Source organism: Ictalurus punctatus, chromosome 18 (assembly GCF_001660625.3).
Source record: "Ictalurus punctatus breed USDA103 chromosome 18, Coco_2.0, whole genome shotgun sequence".
Taxonomy (NCBI): Eukaryota; Metazoa; Chordata; class Actinopteri; order Siluriformes; family Ictaluridae; genus Ictalurus; species Ictalurus punctatus.
Genome location: NC_030433.2, coordinates 15,401,851 through 15,424,672, shown reverse-complemented (window position 1 = coordinate 15,424,672; position 22,822 = coordinate 15,401,851). Strand labels below are relative to the sequence as shown.

The following is a 22,822-nucleotide window of genomic DNA, read 5'->3' as shown; positions in this document are numbered from 1 at the left end:
TTTACCTCGATTAAGTACACCATACAAGATTCTGGAAATGAAACGTTTCTATAGAATTAATAACATGTTTGAAACAGTGCAATAAAATAAATGCCCTATGACTAGTCAGAATAAAGAAGTCAACAGTATTATGGTATAATACAGTTTATTATTTATTTCCATAATATGATTTTGGTTTTAATGATATTAATCAATCATTATTTTGAGTCCCAATTCAGTGATTAGTAACTGTGGATAAACGCATTATTTAACAGCAAGACTATACTGTGGAGACAACAACAAAAAAAATTGTTCAGCTTTGTATCTAAATATGAGTGCTAATTTTAGAATCACTGTAACAATAGTATTTTTTATATTGAGATTTTAATCATAAATACGATCTCTCTTTAACTGTTTTCATTGGCCATTGTTTTTGTCCTATTCACTTGCTGAAATATTACACATAAAATCACTATTAGGCTACTGCTACTATTTAAAGGCCATGCATATGTATTGTATATCTTTATGTATAATATGTTTCCCAGCTCCCAGCTATTCTAGCACAACCACGTCCGTATTTAATGAGCTTTCTGATAGAGATAAACGACTCCAGGTATGTACCCAAACTCATGTTCAGACACCGCTTTCTCCCACTTGTCCACTACAGTGACAGCTACACGACTCCATTTCTTTTCTTCCTTCATTGCTCGAATCACACCTTCCAGCTCTGCTTTGTACTCGAGATTATCAGCATTCCCTCTTGTAGTCATGCACACATAGCCACCTGTAGCAAAAAAGCAATGTAGTTTAAAAAGAAACAGCCAGATTTCACATCTCATATGCACACATTACATGACATGTCTGAAAATGAGAACATATAATGGACTTCATGTGTATGTGCATGCGTTAGGTATTGATGAGGATATGTACCTGGCTTGGTGGCTTGCCAGAGCTCCTTGATGATTGTCACTGGTACCTGCCCAATACTCAGAGCTCCCACAATGACTACAACATCATATGACTCTGAAATGATAAAAAGAGTGATCTTAGAAAAACATACACTAATCCTGTACAGTGCTGTATAGAAATGGACTGCAAGTACTGCAAATACTTATAGTGAGAGTAGACTACATCTCAGAGAACGTGTGATCTGATTTATTACTTTTAATGAATTCTTTAATTACATTTTTGATAGCAGTGAATCAAGGATTACTAAGTGTGACCATGAAGTGCATAATAGCCAGCATTACCGCTGAGAAAATATTGTTTATACATCTGAGACTAATAATGGATTGGTCTCAGAATGACTTTATGAGCCAAGTAGTCTTTTTGCTCCTCGTTTTATTTTGTATTTTATTGAAACTATACAAGATTTTTATTATATAGACGTATATGAAAGATCAGCAGTCGTGCACAAAGGATCCACGTGTAATCTAATTAAATTACACTTTCATCTTTAGTACTCTAAAAAGTTATGTAGTAAATTAAATCTCCAGTTATATCATTTGTATCAGATTTTATTTCCCCAGAATTTCCCCAGAATTTCCCCAGAATCAATCACTGCCTGAACTCCTCTTTACCCAGTCACTAATTTGTTCTGAATGGCCTCCTCTAGGCAAAGTCATGATTGTTCCATATTCGGTATGTTCTCGAACAAACTCTGGGGCCAAGAACAGGTGTATTTCTATTAAAATCACATGACCCAGGTGGACTTCAACTAATTAGGTGTAATTATCTGATGGCACCTGGTTTCACCAGAACTAATTTAAGGCTTTCACCGCAACAGAGGTGCAATCAAAACTTTTATGTTCTTTTTTTATTTGTAAATAATTTTGAAAACTATATTGATTTGTCCTCCCACTTCAATACTATGGGCTATTTTGTGTAGATTCATGACTTAAAATCCCCAATTAAGTGCCTTTCAGTTCCAGGTTGAAAGACTACAAAATGTATAAAAGTACAAGGGGGTGAATAATTATGCAAGGCACTGTATTTTCATTACATATGTTATGTTAGCCTATGGTGTGGAATGTGTAAATCACATTCAGTATTTCTGACACAATGTCATGTAGTTTAAGGGGGATGATGACTGTTTTGTGTGAAGGTGTCATCCACCATGTTTGTTTTGATGTGAAGTCACATTTATTCATTAGAAATTCTGAAGATCACAGGTTCAGTCTGTCAGTATTATTGGATGGAACACCTGATTCCTGAGCATTTGAAAGCATTTTATTATGGGAAATTGCTGTAGTGTGGGTGGTCTGATTAACAATCCATGTTAATTTTTTTGCTTTTTTTGTTACAAACCTATGTAAGTTAGTACAGGAAGTAAGTCTGGAATTATTAACGACTCGTTTCTGTCGAGTTGTTCAGAATTGGTTCCTTCTTTTAGGAGTCAACAACAACAACAAAAATCTGTGAAATCTGGGGTCTCTCACATTTTCATTATCAGTTAGGATTGGATACGAAAAGTTTATTACCATCTTGAACAGGCAAGGGATCCTGACACAGCATGCACTGCTTAAGCTCCTGATAAAGGCCTGTTTTTGTGGCCAGATTCAACATTTTCTCGCTTCCATCCACTCCCACAAAGTGACGAAACCCCATTTTCTTCAGCTGCAGAAAGACAATCATTCACACTATCTTAGAGGCCCTAACAAGTAAATCATGTGAATCAAAAGAAGATAGAAATAACATGAAAATAATATTAAAACATGAAAATTGTTCTCTTACATGTCTGGAGACCAGCCCTGTCCCACATGCCACATCCAGAATAATAGCTCTCTCTTTCTCACTGGTGAAGTGTGAAGCAATGCATTCTGCAGCTAAAAAAGGAGCACGGTAGTCCAATATTGCAGTATCCTTCAAAAACAATTTCAAACACATTCATTACATGTTGGATTGGGTTCAGTGGTGAGAGCAGCCATAACAATAAGCATCTAAAAGTGTCTGCTTTTGTATTGGTTACCTGTTCATAGCTTTCAGCCCAAGTGTTATAGAACGTAACCTTCTCCTCGGACCCTGTATTTTTATGGGCTGAAAGAACTGTATTCCTCACATCCTCAAAAGTCCTGGTATCTGCCATTACTTATGGGAAACAAGAATAGAATGGATTTGTCACTAGGTAATACAGAATAGATTCATTTTCAGATGCTTATTCAAATGCTTAGAAGAGCCCACGATTGTTGAGTATTAACAGAATGTTTGAAGAGTCAGATAATTTATTATGCTTTGGAATTGCTATGAATAGTCACAATTCTTGATCTGCCTAGTGAGTTAATTAAGGTCTTAACAAGTGAATTAAATTTTGAGACATTAACTGGGATGGTGGCTTAATAGTTAGCATGTTTGCCTCGCGTCTCCATGGTTGGGAGTTTGAATTGAGTTTGCATGTTCTCCCTGTGCTTTGGGGGTTTCCTCCCTCAGTCCAAAGACATGCGTTGTAGGCTGATTGGCATTTCTAAATTGTCCGTAGTGTGTGAATGGGTGTGTGAGCATGTGCGATTGTGCCCTGCGATGGGTTTGCACCCCATCTAGGGTTTCCCCTGCTTTGTGCCCCGATTTCCTTGGGAAAGGCTCCAGGCTCCCCCACGACCCTGTGTAGGATAAGCACTACAGAAAATAGATGGATGGATGGACTTTAACTGGAAGGGTGTCCGAACTTTTGCACATGCCACAATTATTATTGTATTTTTTCTATTCTTTTAGTTTACATGCATCCAAGGTCAAAAAACACTTTAATGTGCTCATAATTTGAACTGCAGCATTACCTTTTTTTCGTGTCAAAAAGGACTCGTTAAATGATCCGTTCTAAAGGATTCATTCTAAACTCCTCCTTTCAGAGAGCATACTCTGCTCTGATTGGCCAGATGTCCCAGTCTGTTGTGATTGGTCTACCGCTCTCAGCAGGCAGCCAATGAAGACCAGAGAAGGGGCTTTTTTTTTGTTACAAACCTATGTAAGTTAGTACAGGAAGTAAGTCTGGAATTATTAACGACTCGTTTCTGTCGAGTTGTTCAGAATTGGTTCCTTCTTTTAGGAGTCAATAACTTGTGCGCTTTGATTTTTTTGAAACTTTATTTTGTGTTCACAAACAGCTATATAACACACCACATGAAAGGTAATATTTGAAAAACCATAATAGGTGCACTTTAAGTGCTTAAAATTGAATTCTTGGATTGTATTCATAAAAAAAAATTTAGAGACTGAAAGAAGTCTATGGCTGCAAAAGTTTGTGAACTCCTACAGGAGATTGTACCTTACATTTAACGTTTTGCAGTTCTCCTTTTCGCCTGTAGAGCGCTTCTGAGGGCAAACTTCTGCCAATAACAATCTTTCTCTACTCTACCAAATAATTCAATTGCAGCAGCATTCGAAATAGCCATACAATACCTTTATATTTATCGATATGACCCTAGCCCACGTAGCAGATGTGTTCATTCGGAGTTTATTTGCTGTTGGTTGCATGTAGCGCGAAAAGGTTAGTCAGCTAGTTGATTAGCTGCGGTCCAAGCTGCAACTTTTATCCGCGTTGTTGTTCGCCTTTGTGCGGAGAAATCGGAAACTTTACTCCGGGGATTCGGCCTGGAACAATAACCGGAGGACGAAAGGAGTCAGGTAGTCGCTTTCTTTAACTCATTGTGCCATTTTCTTAACAAAACTGCAAACGAATCCTCTGACAAAAACAACTTAACCGGTTTAAACATAACTAGATAGTTAAAGCAAAAAAAATAAAATAACTCCTAAATAGTTATCGCTGTGTATGGGTTGGTATTCTCTAACTAGCCAGACAGCACTATTTTAAGTGCTGATTAAGATTATATTAAGGTTAAGATTTAGGATTTTTTGTTATACATATGGACAACAAGACAGTTTAAAAAAAAAAAAGCAACCGCCTCTCATTTTTGTTCATTTATTTATTTTTAGCTTCTATGTTATGAGTTAACTTGCTTGTTACAGTTAGCTACAGCTATTGTTTAACAGTGAAGTTAGTTTAATATGAGACAAGGGAATATTAGCTGGCAAATTAGCAACATAACTAAATAGACTGCATGAGAAGCTAGTGCATAAAAAAGAGAAAAGAAACATGTGCAAAAAGCTGGCAGCAGTTATCGAAACATTATATTATTCCATACACACATACGCTTACTTACTATGTAAGTCATGGCACATACCTGCAGCTGTTTACACTTCATGCAACTCGTATATCATATCGCTAGAGCCGTTATCAACTGTATGAATGTGATTTGCATTAAACACGATATGACTAGTTGTGTACACACACTCCCACTAACCTTCATTAAGTAGAAACCTTTACTCTTATAATATTATTGTTGTGTACAATTTGGGGACATAAGTTTAAATATACCTTGCAGAATCTGCAAAATAATAATAAAGAGGGATCCAAAAATTGCACACGCGCTTGATTCTTAATACCGTGTGGTGTTACGTGGATGATCAACTGTTTTTATGTTGTGAGAGAGTTGTTCATGAGTCCCTTGTGTTTCTTGAGCAGTTAAAAATCCTCCAGGTCCTCCACATTCTTTGCTTTTCCAGAATCTTCTGTATATTTTCTCCTTTCCAGCACTGGCTATATGATTTTGAGTATCTTTTCAAATGTAGGCCAATTTGTGGGACTCGTACAGGACTATTACAAACGGTGTAAACATTCACTGATGCTCAAGAAGGCAACACAGGAGGCATAAACCTTTGAACAAGATGTTCAGTGTAAATTGCTGTTTTGTCTGCTGGGAAATATGTATGGTTAATATCTTGTGTAGCTTCTGAAGGGCAGTACTAAATGGGGAAAAAATCATTAAACAAAATAATCACAATTTACACCAATCATCCTGTTCAAAAGTTTACACCCCCCTGGCTTTTAATGTATCGTGTTGCCTTCTTGAGCATCAGTGAATGTTTGCTCCTTTTGTAATAGTTGTGTACGATTCCCTCAGTTGTCCTCAGTGTGAAAAGATGGGTCTCAACACCATATAGCCGCTATTGGAAAGGGGTCAAATATGCAGAAGATGCCGGAAAAGCAAAGAATGTACTGGAGTGTTTTTCTGAAGAACAGTGGGCAGTTTAACTGCTCAGGACAAGGGATTCATGAACAACTCTCTCCCAACATAAAAACAGTTGTGGATCATCTACGTAACGACATGTGGTATTAAGACTCAAGCATATGTAAACTTTTGAACTGTTTCATTTATGTAAACTCAGTTATTATTGTGTCTTGTGGACTATATGTAAACATCTGTTATGTGAAATAGTTTATTCAGGGCAGTACTAAATAAAAAAAAAACAATATGCAATTTTTGTGATCCCTATTTTTTTTTTTTTTTTATTATTAACATTTTGCAAATTCAGCAAGAGGTATGTAAATGTATGACCTCCACTGTATTGTGCATTGTTGACTATTCTAGGAAATGCTCATTTATGTATTTCTTCTTTAAGGCCATTAATAGCTCAAAATGTCGATTCTGGGTCTTAAAAAGAAACAACCCAAGACTTTTAAAGTCAAAGTCAGCACCATGGATGCAGAGATGGAGTTCAGCTGTGAGGTAATTTAGACTGCATAGGGATGCAACAATCCCCACCACCCCATTTAGATACAATATGATTATCATAGTTTTGATTATTGATCAAATGACAACCAGGAGTTTATTACAGGTTTATATAAAGTGCTATTCAGACAAGCTATGTTTTCTAGACATACAGCTCTGTAAAAAAAATTTAGAGACCACTTCAAAATTCAGTTTCTGTGGTTTTACTATTTATAGGTATGTGTTTCATTTTTTTTTGTTTTATTCTATGAACTACTGATGACATTTCTCCCAAATTCCAAATAAATATATTGTCATTTAGAGCATTTATTTGCAGAAAATGTCAACTGGTCAAATGAACAAAAAAGATGCAGGGTTGTCAGACCTCGAATAATCCAAAGTCAATAAGTTCATATTCATTTTTAAACAGCACAATACTAATGTTTTAAATTAGGAAGAGTTCAGAAATCAATATTTGGTGGAATAACCCATGTTCAATGCGCCACAGCTTTCCTGCGTCTTGGCATGCTCTCCACCAGTCTTTCACATTGATGTTGGGTGACTTTATGCCACTCTTGGCACAAAAATTCAAGCAGCTCGGCTTTGTTTGATGGCTTGTGACCATCCGTCTTCCTCTTGATCGCATTCCAGAGGTTTTCAATGGGGAGATTGGGCTGACCTTGACAGGGTCTTGATCTGGTGGTTCTCCATCCACCCCTTAATTGAGCTGGCTGTGTGGCATGGAGCAGTGTCCTGCTGGAAAAAACAATCCTCAGAGTTGTGGAACATTGGGGAACAACAACAGAAAGAAGCAAGTTTTCCTCCAGGACAACCTTGTACATGGCTTGATTCATGTGTCCTTCACAATGACAAATCTGCCCAGACTTGCTGAAGCACCCCCTGCCTTGCTGAAGCACCCCCAGATCAACACCAATCCTCCACCAAATGTGACAATGGGTGCGAGACACTGTGGCTTGTAGGCTTCTCCAGGTCTCTCTCTAACCATTAGATGACCAGGTGTTTGGCAAAGCTGAAAATTGGACTCATCAGAGAAGATGACCTAACGCTTGTCCTCTACGGTCCAGTCCTTATGGTATTTTGCAAACCTCAGCCTGGCTGTTCTTTGCTTCTTATTGATGAAAGGCTTTTTTCTAACTTTGCACAACTTAAGCCCTGCCCCTAGGAGCCTGTTTTGAACCGTCCTCGCTGTGCACTTCATCCCAGCTGCCGTTCACCATTCTTTTTCCCCATCAGTGGAGAGTCATTTTCGCCCTCTGCCAGTCTGTAGCTTTGTTGTCCCCAATGTCTGCTGCTTGACCTTGATCTTATGAACAAGGTCTTTGAAATTTTAAGGATAGTAGCAACCCGACGCTCATTGTATCTCTCTCTCTGCCAGTAAAGCCAGAATTGAACCCTTCTTTTCCTCACTAAAAACTTTCCTTTTCAACTCTTTTGGCATGGTCAGTAATTATATTTTGATTCCAATTACTTTTGAGGTACTACTAGCATTGTCTTTGCCATCCAGTTGGGCCTATTGCAAGAGGACAGTGATGACCACAGCAGTGGTTTTTATACTTTTCCTCGTTAAATTAGATTTGGTTCAGTTGATCACCTAATCGGTCCCTCATTCAGTAGAATGAGGTGTGCCTGTGTTGGAATTCAACAGACACTGGAATGGAATGGCTGCCATACATGTAGACATGCTGATTTAAGAAAAATTTCCAGTGGTCTCTTAATTTTTTTTCCAGAGCTTTACAGTATCTCACAAAAGTGAGTACACCCCTCACATTTTTGTAAATATTTGATTATATCTTTTAATGTGACAGCACTGAAGAAATGAGTGTACAGCTTGTATAACAATGTAAATTTGCTGTCCCCTCAAAATAACTCAACACACAGCCATTAATGTCTAAACTGCTGGCAACAATGGTGAGTACACCCCTAAGTGAAAATGTCCAAATTGGGCCCAATTAGCCATTTTCCCTCCCCGGTGTCATGTGACTTGTCGGTGTTACAGGGTCTCGGGTGTGATTGGGGAGCAGGTGTGTTAAATTTGGTGTCATCGCTCTCACACACTCCCTCATACTGGTCACTGGAAGTTCAACATGGCACCTCATGGCAAAGAACTCTCTGAGGATCTGAAAAAAGAATTGTTGCTCTAGCCTAGGCTATAAGAAGATTGCCAAGACCCTGACACTGAGCTGCAGCATGGTGGCCAAGACCATACAGCGGTTTAACAGGACAGGTTCCACTCAGAACAGGCCTCGCCATGGTCGACCAAAGAAGTTGAGTGCACCTGCTCAGCATCATATCCAGAGGTTGTCTTTGGGAAATAGACGTATGAGTGCTGCCAGCATTGCTGCAGAGGTTGAAGGGGTGGGGGGTCAGCCTGTCAGTGCTCAGACCATACGCCGCACACTGCATCAAATTGGTCTGCATGGCTGTCGTCCCAGAAGGAAGCCTCTTCTAAAGATGATGCACAAGAAAGCCCACAAACAGTTTGATGAAGACAAGCAGACTAAGGACATGGATTACTGGAACCATGTCCTGTTTTCTGATGAGACCAAGATAAACTTATTTGGTTCAGATGGTGTCAAGCGTGTGTGGCGGCAACCAGGTGAGGAGTACAAAGACAAGTGTGTCTTGCCTACAGTCAAGCATGGTGGTGGGAGTGTCATTGTCTGGGGCTGCATGAGTGCTGCCAGCACTGGGGAGCTACAGTTCATTGAGGGAACCATGAATGCCAACATGTACTGTGACATACTGAAGCAGAGCATGATCCCCTCCCTTCAGAGACTGGGCCGCAGGGCAGTAATCCAGCATGATGACGACCCCAAACACACCTCCAAGACGACCACTGCCTTGCTAAAGGAACTGAGGGTGAAGTTGATGGACTGGCCAAGCATGTCTCCAGACCTAAACCCTATTGAGCATCTGTGGGGTATCCTCAAACGGAAGGTGCAGGAGCACAAGGTCTCTAACATCCACCAGCTCCGTGATGTCGTCATGGAGGAGTGGAAGAGGACTGCAGTGGCAACCTGTGAAGCTCTGGTGAACTCCATGCCCAGGAGGGTTAAGGCAGAGCTGGAAAATAATGGTGCCACACAAAATATTGACACTTTGAGCCCAATTTGGACATTTTCATTTAGAGGTGTACTCACTTTTGTTGCAGCGGTTTAGACATTAATGGCTGTGTGTTGAGTTATTTTGAGGGGACAGCAAATTTACACTGTTATACAAGCTGTACACTCACTACTTTATATTGTAGCAAAGTGTCATTTCTTCAGTGTTGTCACATGAAAAGATTTCATCAAATATTTGCAAAAATGTGAGGGGTGTACTCACTTTTGTGAGATACTGTATATCTGTTCAGTAATGTTGCTGGAGGATGTCTGTTGTAATTATGATAAGCGATCATAATTCAGTTCATGGTATGCCACATTCCATGCATATGACTTGGTTGACTTTTATTATTAGCACTTGCTATAGGGGTTGTAGCCATGCAAGTTGCATTTGATCATTAGTAGATCTTATGCCTATAACATGTATGTAGGATTTACTTGTGCCAGAAATGCAATAATTTACCCAAAAGTCCCAGGAGTATCTGTTTGCTTACAAGATCTTTTAGAAGTCACTTACATTTCATTGTTTTGTATTTTAAACTTGGCCTGGACTTTTTGTTTTTGGTGGGAAATGTTAAAAGGAGACCAGTTCCTGGAGTATTTTTATAATACTAAAATATACGCTGGGCTTCAGATTGCATGGCTAATTTATATATTACCATGTGATTATTTCTATTGGTCATTTTATAGAAGATAAAATACAGCGTAATATTTCCACACATGTAAAAAAAAAAAAAAAAAAAAAATACTGAAATGAGGGATTCAGTACAGGTCTAAAATTTCAAGATACTGCAGATGTATTTATTTTACCTAACCTCTCAGCGTAAGACTAATCCAGTGTAAATAATGACTGAGTTTTAAACGTTTGCTCTTCAAATTTATCCAGTCTGTACCCAGGCACTTTTGAATTGACCCAGTTCTGGGTTCTGTGGAGTGTTTTTAAAAATGTGCAACAGTATACTTGAAAATACTTTTTTGAATGGATTTAATCCAAACCTCAATAGGTCCACAACAGGTTTAGTAATAATATCAACTTGAACCAGATGTGTTCTGTTCATGGAAATTTAGAAATAAAAAGATTCATGGCTCCAATAAAAAGGCAAAATATTACTGTTCAAATTTTATATAGGAAATCGAATATTTATATATTTGAACTATGTTCGTAAATCTGTGCTGACGATATATACCATTCCAATCTTTCCTTTAAAGAGGTCTTAATAATTAATGAACTGGAATACTGGATTCCAGTAATTGTGATGCTTGATATTGTATTATTACTAGGTAAAATGGAAAGGGAAAGACTTGTTTGATCTGGTGTGCCGTACTATTGGATTGAGGGAAACTTGGTTCTTTGGCCTCCGGTACACTGTGAAAGACACACATGCTTGGCTTAAGCCTGATAAACGGGTAAGTGGAGTTACTTGCTTTCTCTGTTTAAATGATTATGCTCAATTTAATTCCCCAGGCTTTTTCGCACAAACTTACACCAATCAGCCATAACATCAAAACCACTGACAGGTGAAGTAAATAACATGGATTTTCTCATTGCAATGGCACCTGTCAAGGGGTGGGATATGTAGGCAGCAAGTGAAGAGTTAGTTCTCAAACTTGATGTGTTGGAAGCAGGAAAAATGGGCAAGTGTAAGGATCTGAGCCACTTTGACAAGGGCCAAATTGTCAGACGACTGGGGCAGAACATCTCCAAAACAGCAGGTCTTGTGGGGTGTTCCCAGTATGCAGTGGTTAGTACGTACCAAAAGTCTTCCAGGGAAAGACAGCTGGTGACCTGGCGACAGGGTCATGAGTCCCCAAGGCTCATTGATGTGCCTGGGCAGCGAAGGCTAGCCTGTCTGGTCCAATCCTAGAAAAGAGCTACTGTAGCACAAATTGCTGACAAAGTTAATGCTGGCCGTGATTGAAAGGTGTCAGAGCACACAGTGCATAACAGCTTGCTGAGTATGAGGCTGTGTAGCTGCAGACCAGTCAGAGTGCCCATGCTGACCCCTGTCCACTGCCGAAAGCACCTATAATAGGTACATGAGCATCAAAACTGCACCATGAAGCAATGGAAGAAGGTGGCCTGGTCTGATGAATAATTTTTTTCTTTTATGTCATGTGGACAGCCGGGTACATGTGCGTTGTTTACCTGAAAAAAAGATGGCACTAGGATGCACTATGGGAAGAAGGCAAGCCAGCGGTGGTGCTTTAAGCAATGTTCTGCTGGGAAACCTAGGGTCCTGGCATTCTTGTAGATGTTACTTTTGACATGCACGACCTACCTAAACATTGTTTCAGATCAAGTACATCCCTTTATGGCAATGGTATTCCCTAATGGCAGTGGCCTCTTTCAGCAGGATAATTCTCCCTGCCACACTGCAAAAATTGTTCGGGAATGGTTTGAGGAACATGACAAAGAGTTCAGGGTGTTGACTTGGTTTCCAGATTCTCCAGATCTTAATCTGAATGAGCATCTGTGGGATGTGCTGGACAAACAAGTCCGGCCCATGGAGGTCCCACTTTGCAACTTACAGGATTTAAAAGATCTGCTGCTAATGTCTTGGTGCTAGATACTACAGGACACCTTCAGAGGTCTTGTGGAGTCCATGTCTTGACGGGTCAGAGCTGTTTTGGCAGCACAAGGGAGACCTACACAATATTAAGCAGGTGGTTTTAATGTTATGGCTGATTGGTGTTTTCAGGTTGAATTCTGACTTTCTAAGTTTGGTGTAAAAAATTACACCACTTACACAACTTTCCTCCTTTAAACTGTTTCTTTATACCCAGGTATTGGATCAAGATGTACCAACGGACTCTCCTATAACATTTCACTTTCTTGCTAAATTCTTTCCTGAAAAAGTCGAGGAGGAGCTTGTTCAGGAAATCACACAGCACCTTTTCTTCTTACAAGTGAGTGAGAGTTTATCAGTGGTTATAATTCTGTATTTTTTCATGTCCAAATTATTGGTATAAATCTCACAATAATGTTCCACAATTCCCTATATCTCACCAAGGTAAAGAAACAAATACTAGATGAGGAGATATTTTGTTCTCCAGAGGCCTCTGTCCTGTTGGCATCATATGCTGTTCAAGCAAAGGTCAGTTTTTATGATGCAATGTTAAAAATAGTTCTACTGTTATTTACACTTAATGTCATGCTACCAGTCTCTCTGTTCAACCAGCTTCATTGGCAGTGTTTATTTTTCAGAGTTTCATCAGTTTGATGTGTTTAAAAATTCTATTTCCATGTATGTTACATGCAATCTGAACCAAATCAATTACATGCAAAGAGAAGCATTTATTGTTACCATAGAGAAAGAAGAGAAATTGTCTTTTTTTTTTTTTTTGCATTTTAACTTTAAGTTGGATATTTATAATGAATTTTAATAAATCTAATCAATCATGAATCTTTGCAATGCTGTTATTCTTCCGTTTTATGAACGGATCACTAGATAGATTGTCTACTTCCTTTGATTGGATTGGAATTTCACTTGGATGTACTCCCTAGAGCTTGTGGTAATCCAGTTTAAATTCAGACATAAAGTTTTTATTTATTAGATCGAGGAGTCCGTAAAATTACTAATAAATCTTCTGACTGTATGTAAATGTTGCTACTATGTGTTTACATTGCTTTTTTTTTTTTATGCAGTATGGGGATTACGACCCAAACTTCCACAAGCCAGGCTTCCTGGCCCAAGATGAACTCTTGCCTAAAAGGGTAAGTATTGACTCCCGAACATTTAGAAATTATTTAAATAAGAAATTAGTGAGCAAATGTACATTTGCTTTTTGTGTAATTTTTATTATCAAATAAAAGTTTGTGACATTCAGGTAAGTAATAAAATAATAAAAATGCATGATGTAATAGGAAAATAATCAATTATGCATTGAAAAAACATCCCAAAGCAGCAGTTTTGCCAGCTTTGCAACATACTCTTTATCAGTTTATAGTTACATTTAGTGCCATGGAACATGTACAAAACATGTTAGTTCCTGTTATCATTTATGTTATACCAGCTATAAACAGTCACTCCCTCACTCACTATTGAACTTAATACAAGATATATATATTTTAAATGCTACTTGTTATCAACAAACTGAAAAAGGTAGCATGACTGTTCTTGAAATTCTTTTGCTGGAAAACTGTATATCTGAATTGTTATAAAGAGCTTTAACTAGAGACTCATTCCAAAAGTTTTTAATAAACCTCCTTCCAGAAAACATCACCATATATCTGATTATAACATTTGATTTCTTTGTTAAATATCAACACATTTTTTGATCTGTTTAATGTTAGAGTTGAATTACGTGGAGCGTCCACCATACAGTTCCTTCTGAATGAGCTGTTAGAAGCGATAACATATTAGAATGAGGGCATTAATATAAACATGATTTGCTGCTGGAATACTGTAAGAACTGCTGTTATAAAAATGGTTCCACACCTTCTGAGCGATCAAAGTGAAGAATTGAGCAGTGCAAAGGTATAAACCTAATTTCAGTGTTTTTATATATGTGACTGTCCAGGTCCTGATGCAGTATCAGATGACACCAGAGATGTGGGAAGAGAAGATCACAGCTTGGTATGCTGAACACAGAAATATAGCAAGGTAAAACCTTTTCCTGATGATTGTGATATGTAGATGTTTTTGCACATTTTCATTGAGCAGTTATCAGTGCTTCATCATTCAGCAGTGTATCAGTGGTTTGGAAAAGACACATGTTCAGGATTGACTCAAACACGCTCATTATATTCAATATCATATTTTGTTCATGGTGATGAGTTTTTTAACTCCCTGTTTGGCTGAATTTCAGATCTCCCTTTACAATACATAGGGCAGAATAATATAATAATAATAATAATAATAATAATAATAATAATGATGTTTAGCTTGAGCTTCTAGGGGAGAGTATTCTTACAGCCAGTACATCTGAAAAAAAAAACAGGTTTTACAAAACTGTACCTATTAAATATCATTGCATTCACATATTATTTGTAGTATTAGTAACTGGTAAACCATAAAGTTCTGAATAATAAAATATAAAATAGATAAATAAAAAGGCAGGTCTTAATAGACTTCTAGTGCCTTTTTTCACATTCAGCAGAAACCAAAAAGCACAATAAAAGGTAAATTTGTCTAATCATATATTTTTCAGGGATGAAGCGGAAATGGAGTATCTGAAAATAGCCCAGGATCTCGACATGTATGGCGTTAGCTATTTTTCAATCACAGTAAGTCATCATCTTATCTAATATTTTGTTAGATGTTGAATGTGTCTATAATAAACAGAGATATAAGGATAAGTTGTTGTGGTTTTTTCAGCAAAATAAGAGAGACAAGGAGCTCCTGCTTGGTGTCGATGCCCAGGGACTTCATATCTACAGCCCTAATAGCAAACTGAATCCCCAGAAGTCCTTCCCCTGGAGCGGTATCCGTAACATCTCCTACAGTGAGAAAGAGGTATTGGATTGGACCGGTTCCACAAAAAACATGCCGAACTATATCTCTACATGGTTTAGTGCTTTTGTGCCAGAGCATAGCAGATTAAGCATTATACTGTTGTGCTCATAAGTTGACATACCCCTTGCAGAATCTGCAAAATATTAAAATAATAATTTTTCTAAAGAGTAGTCTCCGGTACAATTTGTGCCGTTTATTGTTTTATGTACAATTTGTGCCATTTTTTGTAACATTTAATTTTGTGCTGGAAAACTAATGTTTCGAAATGTAAAATGAAAATCTATAACAAAGTTTGTACAAATAGGGTGCCTAAGGCCTATGCACAGTGCTGTATTTCCCAATAGAACTCTAAAATCTTGTTTGTGTTGTGCAAACAGTTTACTATTAAGCCACTGGACAAAAAGAAGGACGTCTTTAAATTCTATTCTTCACAGCTCAGAGTGAATAAGTTGGTAAGTTATCTGTTTTGTATAAATATTGTTTATAGAACATTTTACTATCTATTTATCTATCTATATATATATATATATATATATATATATATATATATATATATATATATATATATATATATATATATATAATATATGTGTATATATATTTTGTGTGTGTGTGTAATTAAAATATATATATTTATATTTATATTTCCAAGAAATATTATCTTAACTGTTTCCTATTTTGCATTTCTAAGATCTTACAGCTGTGTATTGGGAACCATGATCTGTTCATGAGGCGGAGGAAGGTGGACTCCATTGAAGTGCAGCAGATGAAGGCTCAGGCCAAGGAAGAGAAGGCTAGGAAAAAGGTCTGCTTCTTGTATTTCATTGGCGCATATATAAAGTCTTAAATTTATTTATTACACTGTGGTTAGTTGTCAGATCTCTCCAGAACTCTTGTTTTCTGGTGTTGGTTTTGGTCAAATAGCTTTTCAAATTCATTTTAATTTTGTGGATTTCTTATTTGTACTAGATGGAACGTCAGATTCTAGCACGGGAGAAGCAGCTGAGGGAGGATGCGGAGCGGGCTAAAGAAGACATGGAGCGTAGACTCTTTCAGCTTCAGGATGAGGCTCGTATGGCTAATGAAGCTCTGGTGAGAAACTTGGCAAGTAAAGAAAGTAATTCAATGCAATGTACTTAGAAGATACTTCTGTATAGAGAGCTTTGAGTAAATGGTAGAAAAAAAAATCTAATTTACACAGTTTTCTACATTTTGTATCTGGTGGAATATAGTTTTTCTTGCAGCTCTGGTCTACGTACAGAATCTCAGTGATGTTGTATGTGCATGTTTGTCAGACTGTCTTATCTTCCTCCTTCCTCCTACTATAGCTGCGCTCTGAGGAGACGGCCGACTTGCTGGCGGAGAAGGCCCAGATTGCTGAGGAGGAGGCAAAGTTGCTGGCTCACAAAGCAGCCGAAGCAGAGCAGGAGAGACAGAGGCTGGAGGTCACAGCCCTCAAGACTAAAGAGGAGCACAGGCTAATGGAGCAGAAGATGAGGGAGGCGGAGCAGCTAGCTGTAAAACTGGTGGAGCAGTCAGAGAGGAGGTCTGCATTCAGAACTTTCTCTGCATTTTCATTCGGCTTGTGTGCGCAGAACACCCAAGAGTAAGTCAGTGTTTCATTTTGCTTTCCAGGTCAAAGGAGGCTGACCATCTAAAACAGGATCTGAACGAGGCCAAAGATGCAGAACGCAGAGCCAAGCAGAAGCTGATAGAGATCACCAAAACAACATACCCAGTAAAACTGACATTAGCTTTAGATTTCTTAGATTTTGTTTAGTTTATTTTTGCTGCTATTTCTAAATATGCAAAGTAAAGTCTAACAAATGGCTAATGAAATAGGCTGATATTAAGGTTGCTTTTAACTTTATTAAGGTTATTTTCCTTTAACAGTACACACCATCATGTTTTGTTATTTCCATAGCTATATCTGTTGTTTGAAGCAATCCTATTAATTTAACTCATAATTATGTATTATGTCTGATACACTCTGACTGCCCAATTTTGGACTGTTAGTATTATCTGTGATCAGAATTTGTGAAGAAGAATTCATTTATTCATTTTCTGTGTGCTTTTCCTGGTAGAGGTTACAGTGTGTTGTTAGAATTGTCAGTTAAATTCATATAGGTCAGCCCCTAATTCAGTATGAGGTTTTCCTTGTTAGTAAATACCCAAATTCAGTGATTCAAATTAAAATATTTTTTGTGTATCTTGCTGTTTTTCAGTTGATAGCTGCATATTCCAGTCCTCCACCCCCACCCGGCCCTGACAGTACGGAGATACAGCCGGACATGGCCGCCTCATACCGACTGGACTTCAAAGACTCGGACATGAAGAGACTATCCATGGAAATCGAACGTGAACGGTACAAATGTGCTTTTGTAACGTCGCAACATTTTAATGTATCATAGGAAAACCTGACCATTTACTGCTCCTTATTTGAGTACATGTACCTGCTTATGGTGCAAGCATTGTAATGAGATCATTTATATTTGTTATTTATTGTGGGATACAAACTTGTGTGTGTGCGTGCATGCCTACCAGGCTAGAGTACATGGAGAAGAGCAAGCACTTGCAGGACCAGCTGAAAGAACTGAAGTCAGAGATCGAGTCTCTGAAGCTGGAGGAACAGCAGCAGCAAGCAGGGCTTTACAACCTGAGGGGTTATGCCGAACCATCCTACATCCCCCACAGCAACGTAAGACACACACACAAGCCCACAACACAGCATCAACAAAGTGCACTCTGTGTAACCTCTAGTAAATTCAAGTGGGATTCTATATAACTGATGTTGGCAGATAACTTTGTACAGTTCCTTGATTCAGCCTGACGTTAAGTTTTGAAGCATTGTATATCTTATATGCATGCTGAATACTATCTAAAGCAGGGGAGTACAAATAATAAACCACCCTCCGGACATGCGAGAACTCCATACTACCCAGTGCCATGTTTTGGTTGCCTGGAAACCTTACCTGCTTTCTTGATAACGTATTTGATGTAGCAAGTTGTCTTTGTGACAAAAAGTTAGCAAATCTCTGGTAAATATTTCAGCTATGAGCTGCGATGTTCTCTCCTCGCACCACAAGTCTGGCTGAAGCCTTTATTTTCTGTCGATATGTTTAACCATGTGGTAACTGCTATTTATAGCAGCAGCACTATACGACCGCTTTGTGCCGCATTATATTTTTCCTCGTTTTCCTGTCGTCTGTGCATGATAATTAATCCACCTCCTAAAAATCATTCTACCATCATCCAGATTGAGCCTTGGCCCACGTGTGTAGTGCAGTGTAGTTCTAGCATTGAGGTGCATCATGTTTAAAAACACACGTGTATATAAAAGCTTTTGTATTTCAGAAGTACAAGTCAACAGGAAATATTGTTTATTTTGAAACCTATAGCTCATATATGAAATCTGCTTGTCCCAGGCTAGTGATTTATCCACCCCTATAAAGTAATTGTCAGTTAATCATATTCCTACCCAAGGTGTAACTTGTAATTGTTTCCATGTGCATTTATTGTCTGATTTATTTGTAGACATTGGGTGTGTCTTAATCTGCCTCCTAGCTCCCTAGGTCGTGAATCAGTATATCGTGTACACGAGTTCGGGCACTGGTAAGAACCCTGGCTCATTACACATTGGGACACTGATGACTCAATTTCCGGCAACATGATTACGTACTCGCTTTGTAAAACGTCACCACTGGCGTTTATCAACAACAGGCAGGACGATATCTTTCTTACATTATATGTCTCATAAATTTGTTAGCTTAATCACACGCATTTCTGTCATGGTACTTCAAGCAGGTTTGTAGGCTAGCTAGAGGATTTTAAAAAAATTATTAAACACGTAACTCATTAGGCTCAAACAAACTATATATAGAATGTCAAATAAATTTGATGGTTTGGGTTGTTTTTAAGAAAAGAGTTTTCATCTCGCAACTTTAGAACTTTACTGTATGCTGGTGTTTTGCAGAGGAACTCAGCCTACATGACTCAGATGGCTTTCTTCGAGGAGGTGTGACCAGACATAAGTCTGACAAGGAGGAAGGAGGTTATGAAATCAACACTACAGTGTGCAACACTCATCAGGGAATGTACAATATCAAGCACACTTATACACACTCCTGCACAAAATGCTTTGGGGGTAAAAAGTGGTTTTAAATAATTATACTGACAGGTTTAGTATCTCTAACTAAAAATGCTATGACAGAACAACACCGGTTTTACTGTAGTAGCTAATGGGATATCCTTTCAAGCAATTATTTAATGTTTGCAAATCCTTTTTTTTTTTTCTTTTTCTTTTTTTTAAAGACAATGTCCTAAAATTTGTTTTTGTGGGGGGAAAAATACTGAATTTTCTTTCTTTATATTTCACTAAGGTACTGTACAGTGGTTAAATTCAGTTAAATTAAGTTTAACTAATGTGCAACTGCTTGTCACCATCAACCTTTTTCATTTGAGCAAAATTTCATTGGTGCCACATTTCTTACTGTGTTTCAGCTGAAAAGTAGCTGACCTCTTGCACTAGTGCCTTTTGAACGTGCATGGCTAAAGTCAGGTTTATGTAGTGTTTGTTACTAATACAGGGGGAAATTGAGAAGCATGTTCCCAGTGTAATGCTGCACAGCAAGTCTAACAGTCCTCATGCATTACTGTTCTGGCAGCTCGGTTTCTGCTTTACGGTTTACCCACCCCAGTCAGAGGACATGGAACCTGGCACTCTTACCTTTCTTCATCTACGAGAGGTGCCCCGATAATTCCCGTAATTGGTTGTTGTTTTAAAAAAAAAAAAAAAAAAAAAAACTAGTGTTGTAAAACTTACAGCATTTCTCCTTTAATCCCCTTCAAAGTACTCTCCTTGTGATGCAATACACTTGTCCCATTGTTTCTCCCATTCTTGGAAACATTTCCTGTAGTCATCTTTTGTCATCAGGTCTAGAGCTTCCTGTGGTGTTGTGCGGATTTCTTCCACGGCGGCAAATCTTTTCCCTTTTAGTCTCATTTTTAATTTTGGTAGCAAAAAGAAGTCGCAAGGAACGAGTTCTGGCGATTACTGTGAATGTTAAATGTATAACCATATGCAAGATCCAGTTCCGGGTGCACCACTTCTCTGGATGTTTTTTTCATGATGATTTCCCATAGTCACCTAAGCACTTCAAAAGAAAAATGCTTAGGCCACATTTGAATTCCAGGAATTTTTGGCTTCCCCATCGTATGGTAAAGGATTTGGCAATACACCCAAGCTTCTGCTGCAGTCCTTTCCTTTCACACATCTTTGGACTTCTCCTTTTATGGCTTTATTTTCATTTTTGTTCTTGTGGATAAGACGAGTCTGACAAAAACAAACCCTTAGTCTAAAGTTCTATAGAATATAATTCACTTCATTTTGCGTTCTAGTAGGTGTTGCAGCGAAGTGGATGTTTTATTTATTTATTGATTTATTTTTAATACAACAAGGAGTGCTGTTATAGGAAGATGTTCAACGAATGAATGATGGATCCTCTTATTCCATAGTAATTTTCCAACTTACAATTTTACAAATGTAAAGTGTAAACTCCTTTGTTTTGAGGACTCTCCCATGTCAGAAAACTTAGAGCTGCAGCTTTACCTGACCATTACAGAACGCTGACATTGGATACTCCTGTAAACGTTAAATAAACGTCTCCACACCCAAACTTAGCCATTTCAACAATTACACACATTTTTAAATCCGATTATGTAACATGTTTTGCCATGTAAATCTTTGTGTAAGTTGTTATCATAGAAACAATAGCGCATTTATGTCTTATAACTTTATAAGAATGATACAGGCTGAAATTCAGGACTGCATCAAAGGCAATACTGAACTACAGAAACACTAACAGGACAAAAACTAAACTACTCTCTACTATAAAGGCCAATTTTAGCACTGTTTTCAAGGTAGTGCCTCTAAAACAGCATTATGGTAAACATTGTGAAATGAAATTTAAAAAAAAAAAAAAACAGTAAAGTTCATATGACCTGAATTGGCCAGGATGTGCGAATTCAAGTGTGCTTTCAGATGATTTAAATGAACCATTTCAGTTTTTAGTATTTAAATCGGCTGCACCACTCATTCATGATTAAATGGTTATCTCAAGGAAGTGTAATGACAGCACAACACTACATTTTCTTTGCTATGCGGTTTTTCCCCATTGTCAGTGATGCAAATTTTCTTATACATTTCTCATGTTGTGCTGGAAAAACAAACAGGCCATTCTTAATTTCAAATTATTTATACTTAAACCCAATGTCATAATTTTTTACAAGTGTTTTCTCCATTTCAGAATGTTGGTGGCTTATACCAGTTGTATTCTTCTTTTTTTTGTGTGTGGTGTTTCTGTGTGTCTTCCTGGTCCATATGAAAGTGCATGATTTATATGATTTTGAATTTGGAATATCTAAATTCCCAGTCATTAAAATGTTTGGGCTTTAGTGATTTTCAAAGGATTTTCAGGCTGCTTTGAATTTGAAAATTAGACAATTCTCCATTAACACACTACTTTTGTAGCACATAATCATAACGTCATAGTGCTTAGTGAGAAACATTCCTTTGTTCTTAATACATAACCATATGCACAGAAGGCAATTATTCATGTTTTAATGAAACCTGCCCATTTTTGCCCGTGTGTCAAATGCTAATTTATCATTATCCTTTTGTTAACTGCAGCTCACAAGTGCCTTGTATGTTTTGTGGAAGTTTTTTTTTCTTTTTCTTCTTTTTTTTTTTTTTTCTTCTTCTTTTTTATTTTTTATTTTATTTTTTTTTAAAAAACATTTTCAAATGTTTATACGGATTCAGTGCCATATGTAAGTCTTTACTGAAGTGCAGTATTATAGCCTTTAATCTGAATCTGCCACAGTTTACTATTTACATTTTGTTACATGTAATTAGATATTTGTTTGTTTTTTGGTTTGTTTGTTTTTTTTTTTATCTAAAATGACTTACAAGTGAGGCAGAGTTCAGTTAAAGGCTACAGCTGGGCAGAGCCAAACCGCAGCAGTCTGGCAGTACCTGGATTTGAACTTGCAACCTTCTGCTCGCCAGCACAAAGACTTCATCACTGAGCTGTTACACATCCCGACACCTCTTATGTGTAGTGAATTGAAAACTAATTCACAAATAAAATGATGACTTTTTACAAGTTGTTTGTACATGCCTTTTTATGGTGTATGTGGTTGTATCATTCTCTAGCCAGTGGGTTCTCAACTCCAGTCACAGGAATCTGAAGGTTCTCAACAACTTCTTTTCAACCAAGGTCTTGGTGTCTGTGGACTATTTTTAAGCTAACCCACAAATTTCCACCTGTGGACTAGCTTGTCCCACACACCGTTGTTCCAAAACTAAGTCCAATTTGGTGTAAAAACTATGAATCTGGCAACCTGTATTTGAAACCATTTGGCTGATTCCCAGTAGGATGTGTTTTTTCTTTTCTTTTTCTTTTTTTTTTATTTTTATTTTTTTATTATTATTATTTAAGTCTTTTTATTAAGCTTTAATTCCCAAAAGCAATATTTCCCATTTCTACCTAAAGATGGCAGAATTAAGCAATTCATTTCGGCCTGACGGCATGTGGGGATTTTATTTCCTCCTTAACTACAAGAGAACATCACTGTTTTGTTTTTAGAATACAATAATCAGGACACACAGAATCACTAATGTGACACCTCTCTTTCGCTTGGCTGTTGAACACTGGGGATATTT

General features: G+C 37.7%; 2 protein-coding genes across 8 annotated transcripts; one reads left to right on the top strand and one right to left on the bottom strand.

The window, feature by feature from the left end:
* Positions 1-128: 128 nt before the first annotated feature.
* On the bottom strand, positions 129-6,118 carry mettl27 (methyltransferase like 27). Of its 3 annotated transcripts, none has more exons than XM_017493016.3 (6): positions 5,133-6,118; positions 2,948-3,066; positions 2,713-2,841; positions 2,460-2,595; positions 910-1,002; positions 129-763 (listed from the first exon to the last, which is right to left on the bottom strand). In XM_017493016.3, exons 1-6 carry the CDS (start codon positions 5,149-5,151, stop codon positions 558-560), a joined length of 702 nt encoding a protein of 233 aa, XP_017348505.1. In that variant the 5' UTR covers positions 5,152-6,118; the 3' UTR covers positions 129-557. The 3 variants fall into 3 exon arrangements, with proteins under 3 accessions (XP_017348505.1, XP_017348507.1, XP_047017634.1); XM_017493018.3 differs by having other exon boundaries at positions 5,154-6,116; XM_047161678.2 differs by lacking the exon at positions 5,133-6,118 and adding an exon at positions 4,372-4,512.
* On the top strand, positions 4,458-22,262 carry nf2b (NF2, moesin-ezrin-radixin like (MERLIN) tumor suppressor b). Of its 5 annotated transcripts, none has more exons than XM_017493015.3 (17): positions 4,458-4,596; positions 6,433-6,539; positions 10,925-11,050; positions 12,428-12,550; positions 12,655-12,738; positions 13,290-13,358; positions 14,165-14,247; positions 14,795-14,870; positions 14,962-15,099; positions 15,477-15,551; positions 15,791-15,904; positions 16,069-16,191; positions 16,428-16,645; positions 16,735-16,837; positions 17,325-17,464; positions 17,644-17,797; positions 19,073-22,262. In XM_017493015.3, the coding sequence occupies exons 2-17, from the start codon at positions 6,450-6,452 to the stop codon at positions 19,118-19,120; spliced, it is 1,764 nt and encodes a 587-aa protein (XP_017348504.2). In that variant the 5' UTR covers positions 4,458-4,596; positions 6,433-6,449; the 3' UTR covers positions 19,121-22,262. The 5 variants fall into 5 exon arrangements, with proteins under 5 accessions (XP_017348504.2, XP_053543780.1, XP_017348503.2 ...); XM_053687805.1 differs by having other exon boundaries at positions 16,069-16,203; positions 22,070-22,262; XM_017493014.3 differs by having other exon boundaries at positions 16,069-16,203.
* The last annotated feature ends 560 nt before the right edge of the window (positions 22,263-22,822 follow it).